The sequence below is a fragment of the Platalea leucorodia genome, assembly GCF_965183815.1.
Source record: "Platalea leucorodia genome assembly, chromosome: 3".
NCBI classification, from domain to species: Eukaryota; Metazoa; Chordata; class Aves; order Pelecaniformes; family Threskiornithidae; genus Platalea; species Platalea leucorodia.
The window spans coordinates 67,504,830-67,522,591 of NC_138825.1; the positions used below are offsets into that span (position 1 = coordinate 67,504,830).

General features: G+C 38.5%; 1 protein-coding gene across 1 annotated transcript in view; it reads right to left on the minus strand.

The window, feature by feature from the left end:
• LAMA2 (laminin subunit alpha 2) overlaps positions 1–17,762 on the minus strand; it is a 375,020-nt gene that overhangs the window by 20,504 nt on the left and 336,754 nt on the right. The window contains exons 48-54 of the mRNA XM_082305530.1: positions 15,990–16,114; positions 13,755–13,917; positions 11,533–11,677; positions 9,807–9,945; positions 5,474–5,594; positions 3,006–3,224; positions 1,431–1,579 (exon numbers count right to left, since the gene is read on the minus strand). Of these exons, the coding sequence (XP_082161656.1) occupies positions 1,431–1,579; positions 3,006–3,224; positions 5,474–5,594; positions 9,807–9,945; positions 11,533–11,677; positions 13,755–13,917; positions 15,990–16,114 (1,061 nt within the window). The remainder of the gene's footprint in view (positions 1–1,430; positions 1,580–3,005; positions 3,225–5,473; positions 5,595–9,806; positions 9,946–11,532; positions 11,678–13,754; positions 13,918–15,989; positions 16,115–17,762) is intronic.

A 17,762-nucleotide genomic window follows, 5' to 3' on the forward strand; every position in this document is an offset into this window, starting at 1 on the left:
CATTTTCATCAGCATCCAATATTTCATCCCATCTTTAGCCATTACCACAGTAAACATTTTGGCTCCAAGCAGAACCATGCAATGATGTGCATTAGTCTTCAACAGTAGATGGATGGCATCGTACAGCAATTGTGTCTTGAGGTACTCTCACAGGTCAAGCTACTGTACTTGCTATAGCACTGCATAAAAACTTTCTTTGTTGTTTAGAGCTTCTTATTATCATCTGCATATTTGTGTTCTGTCACAGTGACACAATGTTTCGCAAAATGCAGTCATCCATTTCCAAAATAACTTTTTCTCCCACAGAATTTACAGTTTTACCTCAAACTAGTCACTGAAGCTGGGAAGAGATATTGTCTGAAAGCATTACTTACAAGATTTTTTTTAACAGTACAATAGAAATTTAGTCAGAAAATCATACTGACAAAGGGCAAAGCAAAGCAAAGCAAATTATAGAGAGGACAGAAGGGCACCTTGGGAGTAGACAGACAGGAATTGTTACTCAAGAAGGCTGCAGTGTTGTGGGGGTAAGAGGGTGAAGCCTAGTGTTCAGTGTGCTTGGATAAGTATATTTTGTAACATGCTGGATGTCACATCTTCTTTCTGATTTTTTTTCAAACAAAACAGAACAACATTGTGCATAGTGCACTAATCCACTGAATGTCTGTACAGTATGTACACATCTGTATGCCCAAATGCCCACAACAAACCCTACTTGAAACAAGGGCTATTCCAGGCCGTGAATAATACTGACTGCCTGAGTCCTACTACACGTTACAGTAGTGCTGTTTCTAATCACTTTCTGAATGGTGAAGTGTAATTAGCATTTTTTACAATGTCTGAGAAAGGGCAAAGGAATTGAAGTGAAATTCTGTTTGAAACAACATGATCTGAGAAGGTCTGCAATGGCTTTTCAGCAATGAGAATGCCATTTATCTGGGACTGTGTGTCTTCATTGGTCCACCATATTTAGCTAGGAACCACCATAACCCCATGTATATATACACAAGCACACGGTATCTCAAAAAGGCTACAGGCTGCTGTGCTGTTGCTGTTTATATACTTTGAAAATGGTGTTTTTCTACACATGTCGAAAAGGTGATTTACTGCACCGCAGCAGTATTTCTCATCCACAGATTTGATTAATAAAATATATTTGCCAAGAACCAGAAGGTTAGAGATGCCAATTCAGACACATGCAGGTCTCTGGAGAAATAGGCTGGTAGCCTAGGAAAGCGTGTAAACCTAGCTCTGCAGAATAATAAGCACTGTCAGAAACTAACTTCTAAAAATTTCTGGATAAGGATGGAATTACACTAAATTCTTTGCCTCAGCAGAAGCATTTACATGGATTGCTAAAGACATCGGTACATTCTCTTTGTTGAATTAGCTGTGCTGTGTGGCCTGTGGCACTTCTAGCTATTTGTTACCCTTTGGCTCGTTCTATCCGGACGGAGTGTGCTCTGCCATCGTGAAACTCGCCAGCTTCTGGTTTGATGGTGATTCTGTGGGGATCCCGTATCCCCGTGGAGATATGCACTTCTAGTCGACCTCTGTTCAGGAACACTGCATAGTAGGCCTGCAATGTATACATTGGTATGAGAAGGTAAGTTACATTTGGAAAGAAATGATTTCACTTAGTTTTACATTAGTGTGTATGTTTTATTTTCTTACTCCGTTTTTTAATTTGCTCACCATAGACAAGATACCGTAGTTTCAGTTCTGCTGCTGCTACCATATTCAAGACTCTGTTGTATTTTTGTAATGAGGAATGGGTAAATTGAGGTCATGCTGGAAAGCCTCATCAAAAGATTTAACTCTCTGCATACCTATTTGCAGGGAAGGATGGAGACTTCTAACCTACAGTTCTTCTGATTTTTGCTGTTACAAGGCCTGGTCTTAAACCCATCAAGCCCTCAATAGCATTGATCTCAGTGTGAGTTGTCCGCTTGGAAGGCTGGCAAATCACGCTGGTAGTTACTCTAGCAACCAATATCATGTTGTAGCAGATTTCAGGATCTAACCTCCAGTTACTATAGCAATGAGTGTCATGCTTACTTCTGTGACCTGAAGAGCTGGGTAATGACAAAGGAGCCCCTACCCTGAAGTTAATGTCATGCGGGTGAGCCATTATAATGTGCTGTCCCTGGAGTGTGTTCCTCCAGGTCACCGAGAGCTCTCTTCCAAAACAGGCAGGAAGGAGAATAATGAAATATCATTTCCCAGAAGTCCTGAACAAAGCAAGCACCAAAATATTCTGTTTATCTCTGTTGTAGTATGTCTGTCTGTGAGGTTTTTAATTAAGATTTGTATAATTTCTAACAGCAATTACACTTTTGCCAGTTAGTCACTTGGACTCTGTAGGTACTTCCTCTGAACAGGCTGACTCTATCCTCATCTTCAGAAAGGATTTGTACTGCAGATTTGTATTTTATGGGAGAGAAGGAGAGGTTGGAGCACTCTTAAGTCTTATATCCCACAGCAGTAATCCCAAACAAGGGGCTTATCTTGCACTGCTTTTATCAGCTTTTTTTTTTTCTTTTTTTTTGTCTCAGGGAAAACAGGATGATCCTCATTTATGTCTATATGAACAGGAATGAGAGATGTTTCAGAGCATTAATAGTGCTCTATTAGTCCTAGTGCTTCAGAGCATTAATAGTGCTCCAGTAGTCCTCAGAATGAGTGAAGAACAATATTCTCTAATATTTAGGTTTGATTGAAAAAACAACATGGAAGCATCTATATGATAGAAAAACAAATCTGTTGTTTAGCAACAAGCAATGGATGCCTTACAGTAAATCTTTAAGAGAAACAGTTACTCCAATGCAAAAAAAAACCAATTCTGAGCCTCTATCAGATTCTCCATCAGAAAAAGGATAACATTAGAAATAATTTATTCCCTAGCACTGAAAGTATAAACATCTGACAGTGTCTTGAAACAAACCAAGTGGAAGAAGTTCAGTAAAATTATGGGTTTTCTTTATCTTTTGCTGGGTTCCTCGTACCTGTCCCGTCTGTCTGCGCTTTCTCCTCAGAGGGGCAGCTTTCCTCCCAGTGTACCTGCGCTTTCTCCGGGGGGGGACAACTGTGCCACTTGTGCCAAACAAGATGATCCCAGACTCATTCTTGGTGCTGAAGGAGAGGTTGATTTCCGTGCCCACGTCAAAGGAGACAGGCTGCAGCTCCACAAAGCCTGGCTTGGGGAAGCTAACTGTATAAATGTTCTGTAGGAAGAGGAGGACAGGAAAGTGCATTAGTAGGATTAAAAGCAAGAGTATGAACATGCAGAAAGATTTCTTAACTAAAATAATAAACTATGTAAATGTAACTAGTGTGGAGAGATGGAAAGTAATAATAAACACTAAGCAATCTACTTCTCAAAGTGTTGTGCAAACACTAATTTACCTGTTTACATCTGGCATCATTAGAGTATTTCTGGAATCCTGTCTTACAGGAAGGCAAAGTTCCAGTCGTATTTCAGTATATCCTCTTGGACTAAAAATAACTGCTCACAGGTGGTTTTTTATATGAATGTTTTCCATTGAGTTAATACAGTGGGATTTTACTTTGAAATCAATACAATAGATAACAACAGCCAATACGAACATAGACTAGATTCTATTATTTGTCAAACGTGCCCAGAAAATACTTTCCATTAATCAGTCATTATTGCTTCATCATTATTGCTTCACTAAGCACCACTGCTTTCTTTATGACTCAGTCTCATAAATGAAGCACATGTTGCGCATCGCCCAACTCTTTGGACATTGGTAGCCATTAACACAATTTAAAGAGTAGACTATGTTATCAAATAATAAATCAGTGCATATTCCTGAAGTTTCTCTGTAATCACTGCCAATTCTTGTACTCTTCCAGCCAGGCAAGACCAGTCTATAGAAACAGTGACTTTTTCTAAAATAACTCACCATTATTTCAAGTACAGTAGAACTGTTTTCAGGTATAGAGATAATAGATTATGCTAGATAAAATCATTGCTGATGATGTTCACTTTTCTCTGAAATCTGAGGGCATTTAAAGAATTCAGTGTATATCTAGTCTTTATCTTTTGCTTTTACTTCACTTCTTTTTAATTATCCTACGTATCCTGCTTTGTACAATTAGGATATTTTATTTAATTCCCCAACAAAATGGTTAATCTGATTAGATTTCAGATTCTGAAACCTCAAGTGTTACAAAACAACGTGATAAACAAAGTTCTTTCTATGATTCATAGCAACAGAAGAAAATCAACACAACTATCCTTCTTTCCTATTCAGAAAAGAATCTACAATAAATGCAAACAAAGATGAACTTCTGTCAAAAATTTTTGCTGAACCCAAATTTGTGAGATTTAAAAGCATTTGAGCAATCTGGTTGTTTACAGTTTAGCTTTGTCACAAATCTGAAAACTTAAAAATGGCCATCTCATGACAGATCCATCTAGTCCAATATCCTGTCTGAGGGTCCTGTTGTGTGGTTTTTGCTCTGATGAAGGCCACAGATAGAAGTGATAAACACAGCAAAAGAGGGTACTCATCTTTATTTTGGCTTGGCCAGGTTCCAGTCACTGTTCAAAGGAAATTTTCAATGTTTTGGAGAAAAATGTTTGGAGAGCATCTCTCTAACAAAAACTCATTTGGATTTGCTGTAGTGGTATCTGATACCACTCTAGATCATACATCTGCGTGCAAAACTATCTTAAATAGCATACATTTCCAGGGAAGAAATACAAAATATTTACTGGGAGACAAATGTCACTGGAAATATGTTTTTATATATGAAGACTCTTCTTTTCCATGGAAAATGACTATATTCTCTCAAAAACTTAGGATCAGATTCCTTGAATTTTATCTGCATTGAAAGCCTGTTAATTAGAAGCAGCAACAATTGAAAATAAATAGCCTTGAGTTGTAGTTAAAGTTAAAATAATACCAGTTTTACACATTCTTAGTGATCAGTAAGAAATGTGCCTTCCAGCTCAGTGGTAGCTCATAACAGCAAGTGCTCTACAGTTCCTATCCTAAAGGTGATTTTGTTTCAGTTACCCCCAAATATACTGTGATTTTAAAAAAAGTAATTTAAATCCTTGCATTTTATGTGCATCAATTTTTTTAAGGTTTTTGCAATACTGTCAGTGCTTAATTTTATTCTCATTAATGTCAATAATTCCCACTTTAGTCAGCTGAAACAAAGCTAGACCATTGCTAAGCTTTTCAGAAAATCCTGCCCTTTAGAGAAACGGATATCACAACTGTCCAGGGATACTGTCCAAGGCATTAGGATCTGGAAAACTGGAAAACTACTTGCTGATTAGACTCATTCATCTTTCTTTCTCTTAATAACCATTCTGATTTTTCAGGTTAGATCCCTGTGTGTGTCTGAATATGCCTTACACAATACATTATGCCATAAAATCAGAAACCAGAAAACATTTATACCCGTTAAGACCAAAATACATGGGAGTCAGACTAACCTCTAGCGTGCATCCCTTGGTTAGACCAACAAAATCAGGACTGCTCAATATATTATACGGTGTCCTTGAAATTTCAATCTCTTTGAGGCAACCTGTGTATTTCTTTAAGTTCACTTCAGGCCTAAAAAAAAATGTAGAAGTACAATGTATTTTCAAAATATAGAGTTTAGGGAGAACACAGTCAGCCAGGCACACACAGATGCACAGATGCTTGATCGGTTGGGTTTTTGTTTGTTTGTTTGTTTGGTTTTGGTTTTTTTTAAATACACACATACACTCAAATGAATACATCTTGCCTTCTACCACCCATCAGAACATATTGCACTCTGCCTTCCATCACTGAAAGGCATAACGGTAGATTCATGTCATGTCCAATTGACAACAGTCATCTTTCTTTTCCACTTTTTCTTTCTTTTCTTTATTTTTTTTTTTATTTTTTGGTAAAGGAGTGCTGTCACAATTGGTGTTTAAACGCAGTGAGGTATGAAATAAGTAAGTAGTTGTTCCTTAGGCAAAGCAGAAAGATGCAAGCTAGGAAATCATAAGAATAAGGAGAGACCTTAACTGGAAGACAGATGTTTCATTCATTCTTTTGCACACTAGTTCCTAATGAAAGAGGAACTTTAGCAGCATACAAACATTTTGGATGAAGTCTTTGCCAAAGACTGAAAAAAATGTCATTTGTTTTTTTTTTTTTTAATACTTTAGGAATTCCTTATGTTCAGGTGGACTGACATTTGTTTTCTATGTACTTTATATTCCCAGTATCTTTCCTATGAAAACTGCTTAATATTTTCTTGTGACACAGCAATATATTTGACTTTCTTGGGCAGTTAAAGAAAACAAAACACTTGGATTTGTAACAGAATCTCACTATCCATCCAAGACAGGAAAATATTGTAATAGAATTGCAAAGTTCCGTGGTTTGGCTCATCAGCTCATTGCCAGAAGAAATGAGAAAACCCCTGAAAGTAACACCAAATATAGCATGCTTGGATGCAAAAATATGATTTCCCAAGCCTGAGAACACCAGAGTGAGACCATAACTGTTGGCAACATCTGAACCAGACTTGCAAGAAGAAAAGCCTTATAAAGTCACTTCAGAAAAAAAGTTGCCATTCATACCATGGAGAGTAAATCCAAAAAGAAAAAAAGCACTAGTTGATTCACTCACAATATTACCCATGAGTGCTTAGTAGAATATCTGAATAGTATGAACAAGTCAAAGAAAGAAAAATGAATTTGGAAAATAAATAAGAGTTATCTGTGGGGAGAAGAAAAAAAAAGCCAAACACTTCAGCTCCCTGGAAGGAAAGAAAAGATTTTAAAGAATATTAATTACAAAATAAAACCATTTTGCACAGATACTGTTCAGCTGCATGTTTTGGTACTGAAAGCCATTCTTTGCATTATAGCCATATATATAGCAAGCGCGATGTATTCTCTGGCAAATCAGCATCCCCTGCATAAGTTAAAGTAAGCTTCTGGTAATCCATATTCTGCTTTATTTACAGGCGTGTAGTTATGGTCACCTTTCATTTTTGATTTTTTTACTTCCTAGCTCTTCCCCAGTTCCTTCATAGACTCATCTTCCCAGCAGCAGAACAGTTTTGCCGTGTCATTATCAGCAGTGCCCATAGGCTCCTGTCTTTGCCATCCAGAAACCATCCATGTTCCTACCCCCTTCAGGCCCTGCCCAGTTACAGACTGCCCTCATGCTGTCCTGTTACAAGCAGTTGCTGTTATCTTGTAATTCCCAACCCGTATGAACTCTACATCCTTGCAAACGTTGAACGCTTGCTTGATGTTTTCTTGACTTCCTTTTTCCCTTGTTCCCTTCCAAAACATACAAAACAAGGTCCAAGTTCATTCAGATCTTGCATAAATTCTTGACCTTTTTTTTTTTGTTTGCCAAACTAGGATCAGTTTCAAGGGAACACAAGCAGAGATTTCTGGAGCTTGGGAGGAAATAGTCTTTCTCAGGATCGGGGCGGGGGGGGGGCGGGGGTGAAGTTGCATTTTGCTAATTCAAGCCAAGAATTAAGCTGCAAAACATAGTGAAGTTAAGTTCATATCTGAACATATCAAAGCAAAACTAGCGGACTCAAATAGTTGCAAACTGCAAACGCAGTCAGAAATAGGAGACCTCCCCTATTCCCCCCCCCCCCATCCTCTTCTTTTTAAACTCAGAAGTGGCACATTTCACAAAAAACTCTGCACCTCGCTTTCATACCCTCCTCAGTAACTACTTCACTGCCTTGGAGTGCAGCGCTCCTCGCCTGACCCAGGACTACGTTGCTCTTACAGCCTGGAGGTCAGAACCAAACTCGGCAATACAGCTTGCCACAGCTTTGCTTCCGAGCCATTCCAATGTCCTAAACAAACGCAGCTGAAGTAAGCAGCTGTGCGAAGAAAAGAAAAGTTGTTTGTGTAGGTGTGTGCACAGCATGTCAGATGACAGTGTTAAGCACTTGGGAGCAGCTTTGCTTGTTGCAGCAGGAGCAACTCGCTGAATTAACAGCCTTAGCGTAACAGCTGGTATAAATACTGCCCACACGCTGCTTCTGCGTTGCCGCCTGTGCTTTCAAGCTGCGCTTACTAGACACATGCAAGTCATGCAAGTAATCTGATTATTTTTACCTTGCTTTCATACTAGGGTGAGAGAGAAAGACAAAAAAACAAAAATCAAAATTACATTAATTGTAGCAAATGATACCTATTAGCAAGGTTCAAAATATTTCACAGTGAAGCAGATATACATCATTTACAAATAACACATTATAGATGGTGAGATTCTATATACACTATCAAGCTATAATAATTAACAGGGTTACTCTGCAAACAGCTACCTTAAAATGTAATATATTAGAGGGCTTTTATAATTTGTTGCTATACTTTGTCATGAGTAAAAGCAAACCACGTAAAAGAATTGGCAGAACTGACACGACCGGATAATTACAAAGTCACGGGTACCTCAGTGTCTGTTGTTTGCAGTAGCTCAGCTTTGCCCTAATCCCCCTTTCACTATTTTTGATTCTAATTTACCATAACATTCATCTTGCCCCAGTGCCTGATGAGTCATAGCTGTAGGCAAAATGGTTACCACAGGTCCAAGTAGCTGTGGTACACTGATTTTCTAAGCAACCACAAAGGATTTGCTGGAAGATAATTGCTCTCGACATTTTGTTATGCACTAGTGTGATTTCACAATTACATAATATAGTGTTATATTTCATGAGTAAAATAGGTCTTAGATCTTTTTATGGCTGGGTGATTTGACATCAGAGGTCAGTTATTAACCTAATAAATTAACAAATATGTCCTTTCTTTTAGTTGCAGAACAGCCTGTGGACTAATCACAGCAGTTCCTTGTGCACAAGACCACTTCAAAGCTGTCATTATGCCATAGAGCTAAAGCTGACATGGATTAATTGTCTTGTTTCTGTGTTGCTCGTCTGTTCATTGTAGCACAGAATTCTCTTGTTCTTGTCATTGCAGAACTGCTGAATATTCATTTAAATGACAAGTAAGTTTTTTGGTCTGTTTAAAACGATGTAATGCACTCAGTAAATTCAAGTATCTGTTATCCCATTTATTTAGTTTATTGAAGCTTAACTTTATTATCAAGAATAATATGTGATATTTAAAAAAAATGAGAATTTTATTTGACTAAGAAATTCAGGATCAGGCTTCTGTAGGGAAAAGGTTGCCATATTTCATTCTACTTACATTAAATATATCAAGAGTATTGTGTCATGCTTTAATTCCTGAATACAGGAGGAATTTAATCTAAGGAGACCAGGAACTTATGTCTACAACTAATTTTAAATGATATTTGAACACAACATTTTTATATGTATTGAAAGTACACTGACGCCGATTATGCAGACATGCACACCCATTTAACAGTAATCCTGTGAGGAGTAGTCTGTAGTTCAGTTTTTCTACTCATGCACAAGGTAAACACTTGTGCTTAATTTTGTGGAGGTATGGAGCCATTTCTGTAAGTCTGGAGTCACAAATTCTATTCATCAAATAAAAAATACTTAAAAAGATAAAGTCGGCTACATCATAGTTCTGCACAGCATCAGAAAGCTGTACTGCACCGTTACCACAATTTCCATTCTATTTGTGTAATGTGAGCTGCATGAAATACATTGAAATACACAACATATGTAAATAAAGCATCGGTCTGCTGTGGCAATGCTGGGTATGCTGGGAGCTCACCATTCACTTATTGCAAGTGAACTTGAGAAAGAGGTACAGAGAATAAGATTACACTGCATTTACATCCCCTTACCAAAGGTAAAGAAATTGGTCTGAGCCACATTACCTTAGATTTCTCAGTGTTGGCAATCCCCCAAAATATATTTTCTCATGCCCTTTTAAGTTGAGCCCAAAGTGGCTGCCTGTAGAAGTTGTTGCTATGGTCTCTTCTTCGTTGGTGTCTATGTCTACAATTGATATGTTGGCTGGAAGAGATTTGAGATTAGTTTCAAAATATCAGACATGAACAATGATGTCCTACTGTAAGAAACAGAGAAATATATGGAGGGTTAGCAGGTGAGGGGAGAGGCAGGGAGGGTTGTATTTTGCAATAAAGACACTGGATTTCCAAATTGTCAAGTATGGGCAGAGGAAAAGACCCGCACTTTCTTTTGTTTCCATAACAACCTGAAAAGCTATAGCAATTCTGTATGCTTTATTTTTATATGTTTTCTAAACCTGTTTCAATTTGGTACGTTCTTTGTGTCAGTGTAATCTGGAGCTAACACTTCAGGACAAATTCAAAACAGAAGAGATCATTTTACATCTAATTTGTGATTTCAGTCCAAAGGTTGTCACTTGAGCAGGATTTTTTTACTGTAAAAGTTTGTTAAGCATTGTCATTATATGCCTTAGAGATTGGTGATCAGTCACTCTAAACTATTTTCAAACCAAAGCAGTCAGTTGCTGTCAAGCCTAATCTCTATCTGGAGTCAGTGATGTGCTACATACAACCATCCCATGTAAATGCTTGTTCCATGTGTATTTTTAATGTATGCATTAATACAGAATATAAAGTTCAATGAGAGAGACAAGACACACTGAAAAATACTGAGCAGCCCCCAAGGAAGAAGGGGATATTCTACCATAGGGATGCAAAGAAAGGGGTCTTTCCTTCTTCCTTCCTCCCATTTTTTTTTTCTTCAGACAGTTCCATGCAAGAGATTGCTTCTAATCTACACCCCACCCCCCATCTACCTACCTAAGGAATGAAATGAACCTTTATTTTAATTAAAAAAGTGACCAGCCTGATTTCTGGTTAAAGATGGAATAGAGTGAGTTTGGAGATGAAAGACCTGTCAACGTCTTAGGAGATTTCAAAGGGAGGACTGGCTGGAAGAGGTAATGTGTACTCTGTGGAGAGGAAGGAGGGATGGGAGGATGGGAGGAAGAGCACGATAGCCAGCATTCTTTGTGATCTTATCAAATGCCACCACTTCACATTTTGCACCAGTAACAGGTTAAAGAATTAGTAGAACTTTTGAAGATGTTCCCAGTTGTTTCCCTGCAGATTCAGATCATGACACTCTGCATATCATTAGAGAATATAAAAGAGTTGTTGTATGTGTCTAGTGAGATACTGTACTATCATACTGAAGTCACTGCCTTTTTAAGTGCTTCGGGATATGCTGAGCATGCGAGGACTGTACAGCATGAAAGCTATTGCTGTCCTAACAAAAATCACACAGGTTTGTTTTATGGTTTTGAACAACATCAGGGAACTGATGAAAAAGCTTCCTTCCTCACTCAGAAGCATTTTAGAATGTAATTTATGCAACTGTAAAGCAGAATTATGCCTGAAAGTTAAGCTATCTGTTCATAAAAGGCCTGTTTGACAGTGCAGTCACTCACATGCAACTCAACATACCTGTAAGCTAAGCAAAAGAAGTTGCTAAATCACTAGAACTTTATAATTCTAGCAGTTTTGCACACCACCTTCCCCATGATGAGATGGTTAGCTGTACTGCACAGGTAACTGAGAAAGTCACGGTGTTGACACCACAGGAACTCACCTTGCTTTTGAATTCTTGACAGGGTGAAAGATTTCCATTTGCCATCATTATGATTTTGGTTGCTGGTAACAGAAGCTGTACCTGAACCCAGATCGTAGCTGACTTTTATACGCCCACCACTGAGTTCTACACTCATGAAATCCTTCTGTTAATGAAAAGGATTAGATACACAAATTATGATTCTTGTTCATTCTGCTAAGAGGCATATGACAGTAAATGAACACTTGCTTTTCCTGGGTGACAATAGACAACTTTATTCAAGCTTTTTAAAAAATCTACTTAAGTATTTACTGCCCAGGACTGTAATGTACAATAGTCTGCTGCCAACAAGTCCTTTTTTCCCCTTTTCTTCTCCTTTGGATTGCTAACTTAGTTGGCATTTTGCTGCTTTGATGGGATGTCTGTGCTTTTATTTTCTTAGATTGAAGACAGAAATACACATTACAATTACCTGAAACTAATACTCAGCTTTGAGTATATGTCTGTACTACAGTTAGTGCATTTACTCCATACCTCAGCTAGATTTAAACTTGCAAGGTAGAAAACAAGAATAGTAAAGATGGTAAAACGGTCTTGTTTCACCAGGGTTTCCAGAGAGTAACCTGTGCTGACGGAGCAACAGAGAGCTATGAACTGTTATTCTCAGCAACCACTGACACCAATATCTAAGCAGTAACAGGAGATGGCTGACTGGAGCAATGGTGTACACTGCAGTATCTACAGAAGAAGAGCTGGCAGGATACAAAGAGCAAAACAAATAGCCAGGGAACTGGATAGCATGAAAGGCATTAATTAAGTACTGGTGGAACTATGACCCGGGACATGAACGTAACAGAGAAATTTTAAGTTTAATTATCATTTTGCTCATGGCCGCTTCCACCTGTGCTCAGATCTAGGGGGAATGACAATACTTTACCATGTGCTGAATACTTATGCAAAACTGTGATAATAATGTTATGTATATGAACATAAATTTATATTGAGAAGAAAAGAGTAAAATTTAACAAACTCAGTATTCTAGATGCTTATGCATGTCTATCCATGCATCACTAGAAAGAGCATCCTCAAAGTTTTTATACAATGGGACAATATCTTAAGAGACAAATTGTATCAGGGACCAGTTGCCTTCCAGTTCCCAGTGTTTTTCAGAAGTTCAAGTAAATGATTTTTTCTAGAAAACTACATAAATTGATAATAATTATACAAAATAATTATACAAAATAACCTAAAATAATTACATTAATTATACTTTCAATATTCAATTATAAAAATTAATTAGAAAAACTACATAAGTACTTCATTATCATAATAAAATGTTATCTTTTACTATAGTCAGTCAGGAGGAGCACCCTCCTCCTTGATAATTCCAGCAATTCTGATAATTTTTCCTAAAGTATGGGAATCTGAAATAAGACTGATTTACACACAGTTTTTGTAAAATAGTGAGTGCTCAGTAATTCTTGAAGACGTCAGTGAGAACTGCTGTACATAATTTCTGGCCCATATGAAAAGGCTAAGGAAAGGACTCTGTTCCCAGACAGGCGTACAAATCAATCTGCATCAGAGATGCTGAAGCCGAGTTATTCCTGCTTCATGTGAGGATCTGGCCAGATGTCTTTATAAATAACTTCTCCCTGTTATCCACACACATTTGAGAGTGTGTGTGAATAAAAACCTTGAACAGCTTCATAACTAATGTTTCTATTCTCTATTTTAGCTGTAAAAGGCACCATTTGTAGACCTTGTAAAAACATCATCGCCATCACATCCTGTTTTTTGCAGCATTCAATTCCCCTTTCATGCCACTCATTAAACACAAAATTTTTCTTTATATCAGTAGGACTTCTGCCTAAGACTTGTCTCTTCCGATATTCTCCCTGCCCACACACTACCATATTTTAAACTACGAATGTACAACCACAACTGGCAATGTCTGCACAGGTGAACATTTGGGATAAATGAAAATTAATTAATAATTTCATAAAAGCTGGAATTCCCCTCAGACTAACATAATGATCCCCAGCCAGTAAACACTAGGGAGTCCATTTCCACACTACAACATTGGCTTCACTTGAACAGCAGTGAAGCATCATACCAGGCAACATCATACCAGGACAGTCCTACATTAAATTACTATTTCTTTTCATAATAGGATGAATTCAGCCACTGTAAAGATGGCATGAAAGCTCTGAGGAGCGTGGAGGTTAGCTGTTTTTTCTCACCAAGTCGTCAGTAGCAAGATACATCAGCAGGGCGTTCGATGAGAAGGTCCTGAATTTGAACATGACTGTGGAAATATTGGGGTTCCAGCGGATCGGGCGGCTCACCATGGCGTAGCTGTCACCGTCGAACTGGACCGTCCCTTCACCATCTGCCACCTGTGGGCTGAAAAGAGGCAATTCCAACCAGTTTCCTTTGCCATGTGAGGTTAAAAGAAAAATAAGTGGGGGCTAGGCGAGTGAGGGGACGCCTCTTGGGAGTCTTCCTGAACTTGGTTTGATTTCATATCAAACCCCCATTCTGACAAGTGAAGCTGTAAGGTCAGCTCACCAGCTGTCCAACACAAAAGCACATCTGGGAGTAATATGTTGCATAGATCTTATGGTCTGTAATGACTCATTTTGCAATCCTCTCTGTAAAATAGCATTACGTACTCTTTTATATTGTAATAAATCTTGGTTTTGTTATTCTTAGTGATTTTACAACTTCTGGAGGGTCCCAGATTGAAAAGCCTGGAAGCTGTGATTCTCTGTTTACCCACAAGTTACAAACACTGCAAGAGCAGAAGCATCAGTCCCTCCACAGTTTTTGGCATTCCTGTCATTACAGAAGAGAGATGATCAGGCCTTGAGTTTGTTTGATATGATTTTTATGATAGACTCGTGTCCATTTCTGTCACACAGATCAGATAGCTGCAAGACAGCAATCTTTTGGTTTAATCACAAACATAACTGAATTTGAACAAGGGACCTACATGTGAAATATTGGCCAGGAACATGTTTCCCATTTATCCTGGCACACATACAAGGATCTTGAATGTAGTCCTCTCACCTTCCATAGCTACATTTAACAGTTAAGTTTTTGCAATTAGATTTTGCAGGAGAACAGGACTCTTTCTGGTACTGGAACAATGGGTTAAGGTAAAAGGGAGCTTTTAATACAGTTTTCTACAAATTTCACATCTAGTATTCTTTTTTTTTTAATCTCCCTCTCCCTCATCCCCAGTCCAAGTAAGCAGATCTACACTATCACTAATGAATGAGAAAATTAAATTTAGGGAGAGATGCACGTAAAGGTTTAGGCATTTTGATTAGGACTTCCTCGGAACTGAAATGCATATATCCATCATCATGCTCCTTAAATTTCCACCTAAGTGTCAAGGGCCTGCATTTGTAGTTAATGAAATCTTCTGGTATTTCCAAAATTGTTTCTGTTCACAAGTGGAATTTCCATCATTTTCAAAGGGCTGAGCCTTAGCAGGTTGTCAGACTAGCAGCCTAGTTTGAAAAATAGCCTACTCTTAACTTGCCTGACTGGGTCAACAATTATTTTACCTAATGCAGCATGAGCTCTATACCATATCCTGACACTGCTGAATTCCCTGAAAAACCAGCAGCATCTAAGAGGACAGTGCTGCTTTCATGCAGTGGGTCACTGTGAAAGTCATAAACCATAAACAAGGTTGTGAGAGACCCAGAGTCTGTCTTTACATGATAATTCCCAGGACTGTGCTGTAGTATCAGGTGGTGCCTCTGTATAAGGGCCCTCAGCTTTTGAAGCTGAGACATGGCACAGGAAAGTGTTTGAGGTTTACTTTGGTGGGAAAGAGGAATGAAGATGGGTCACAACTCTCCAAGGACAAGGACGTATCCGGAAAGGAAGTAACGGATGTTTTAAAATTCTTGAATTGAGTTCTGAGCCTAGATATGTGAATACTGGTCCTGCCTGGATGGGCCATTTACCCTATCGGAAACCTCAGGTCACTGACAGGGACAGGATTTCCCATTCTCTTTTGAGAATGGAAACACCTTTCTCTTGTGGGGGGTCTCTGCTCACTACACTGGTGGCCGTGAAAGCCACCTTGAGGCACCTGACTCTGCCCCACGCTGCATGAGAGCTGCAGGCACCCACACCACAGCTGTCCATGAGCCAGACTCACCCTCTCTTAGGTTTTGACTAATCTGGTTAGCAGGAGTCTTTCCATCACAGCACTGTTACACTGTCTTAATTCTTTTAAGACACCAACCACATTTATGACCCAGATTGGGTGCTTCCACTCTTGGTGTAATTGCAACCTAACTTCATGTTTCCAACAACTCTCGGCGTTGCATACAGACCACGGCTGTCTGATGGAACTTGATGGCTGCTGTGGATATTCTTGCTGCTTACCACCAAACGCAGTGTCACCGCAGACAGGTTACCAAAGGAGCACGAGAAATAGTCAGTGCTTTACCTACCTGACAGCACATCCTTTGCAGTCACCTTCGATATCCCTGAAATTCCACAGTCCTATGGGCTTGCTGTCTAGAAAGGTTTCGCCCATGCAGCCAGTGAAGGTGGTGACTCTTACAGCATCTGACTTCTGCAACAGAAAACACAAACCTCATAAGAGTTCAATTTGAAGTGATCTACTGTGTCTGAAAGCGTAACTGGTATGAAAATCACAAATACCAGAAGATGCTTCTTATTATTTTAAATATCAAGAGTAGTATTTAATCTGATGAGCCCTTCTATAGAACAACTGATCAGCGAAAATGTGAGCTAAACTTTGTATCAGTCAGGATGGGAAATCCCATTTATACTTGAGACTCTGGGGAAGGCCTAGGCAGAACAATTCCTGGAGAACAAGGAGCTGCCCTGGCTTCCACATCACTGTCAGCTTCAGTGGCTATTCAGAGAGCTGCCTGCTCCCACTTGTTCAAGGTCTATCTGGACTTTTTGTTTAAAACATCATAGAAAGGACTATGAGGACTCTTGCCCACAATACAACGAGCAAAATGTTTCTACTGTACTTAATGCTCAAAAGCCTGGAAACTGAGCAGATTGTCCATGCCAAAAGACCAGCTGTAAACTCAACTGGCTACACCTGTAAAATTCATGCTGAATTCTGGATGCAGAAAAAAGTGCAGATGGCAAAGCAATTAAAACTCATATCCCATCAAAACTCATTAAGGTAGCATCACACACATGGGTTAATGCTCATTAGGTCCTAACATGGTACCATGATCAAGGCAGTAATATTTGACAGTACACAGAGTACTCAGCTCAAAATTATCCTTCTAAAAATACCTAGTTTCATTTAAATTTCACTTCATCAATATGAGCTGATTGAAAATCTATATACTTAGCTATTTGAGGTAGACAAGCACCTGCTGTTTTCCATACAGCAATTACAAATATTAAGATCTTGCAAGAGGATATAGAGAAGTGCAACTTGAAAATATTCAAGGAAAAGTATGACTCGAAAGACTTAATATGCTGGTGATATTTCCCAGGGTAATTGGGAAGGTTTTAATTAGCAACAAGTATGAACTTAATGTCACTTCTGAGAAATTCATGACATCTAAGTATCATAGTCTTCTACTCAAGTCAGATGAAAGATGCTTTTAAAAACTGAAAATGAGCCTTCTTTTTGAATACACTGCAAAGATGCATGCAAAAAGTGATGTGGACAAAATCCCAAGACAAATCTAAAGCACCCCAAAACCCAATAATATGAAAAAGCACATTTCTGAGACAAAGATTTAAAAAATATCTGTGACCTTGGTAAATGTCCAAAGAGCTTCATGGTTTTAGAAAAGAGTATCAATTAAGGTCTTCGTTTTGTGAGCCTGACAGCTGTACCACATGATGACAAAAATTCCCCAAAAAGTAAAGCTATTATTTATCTTTTAATTCACAGACTGTGTCTGAACAGAGCAAGTCTGGTAGTTTTTAAAATGCTGTATTGCAAATATATCAGGCACACCAAACTTACAATACACTGTCTTCCTACCTCTGCCCTTATCTTTATTTACCTGGAGAAAAACAATAATAATTCAGGTTGATTTTCCTGATTTTCCTGACTAAGATGAAAAAATGGAGAATTCTCCAGAAAATACCTGGAGAATTCTTACTGAGGTTCAAAATGGCTGTTCTCGTATCAGACTTTTGCAGCATCCATAATTCCTGTTCTGGTTCAGCGTCGCACCTCATACTCGATCCTACAACTGTCTTGTGTGCCGAATTGT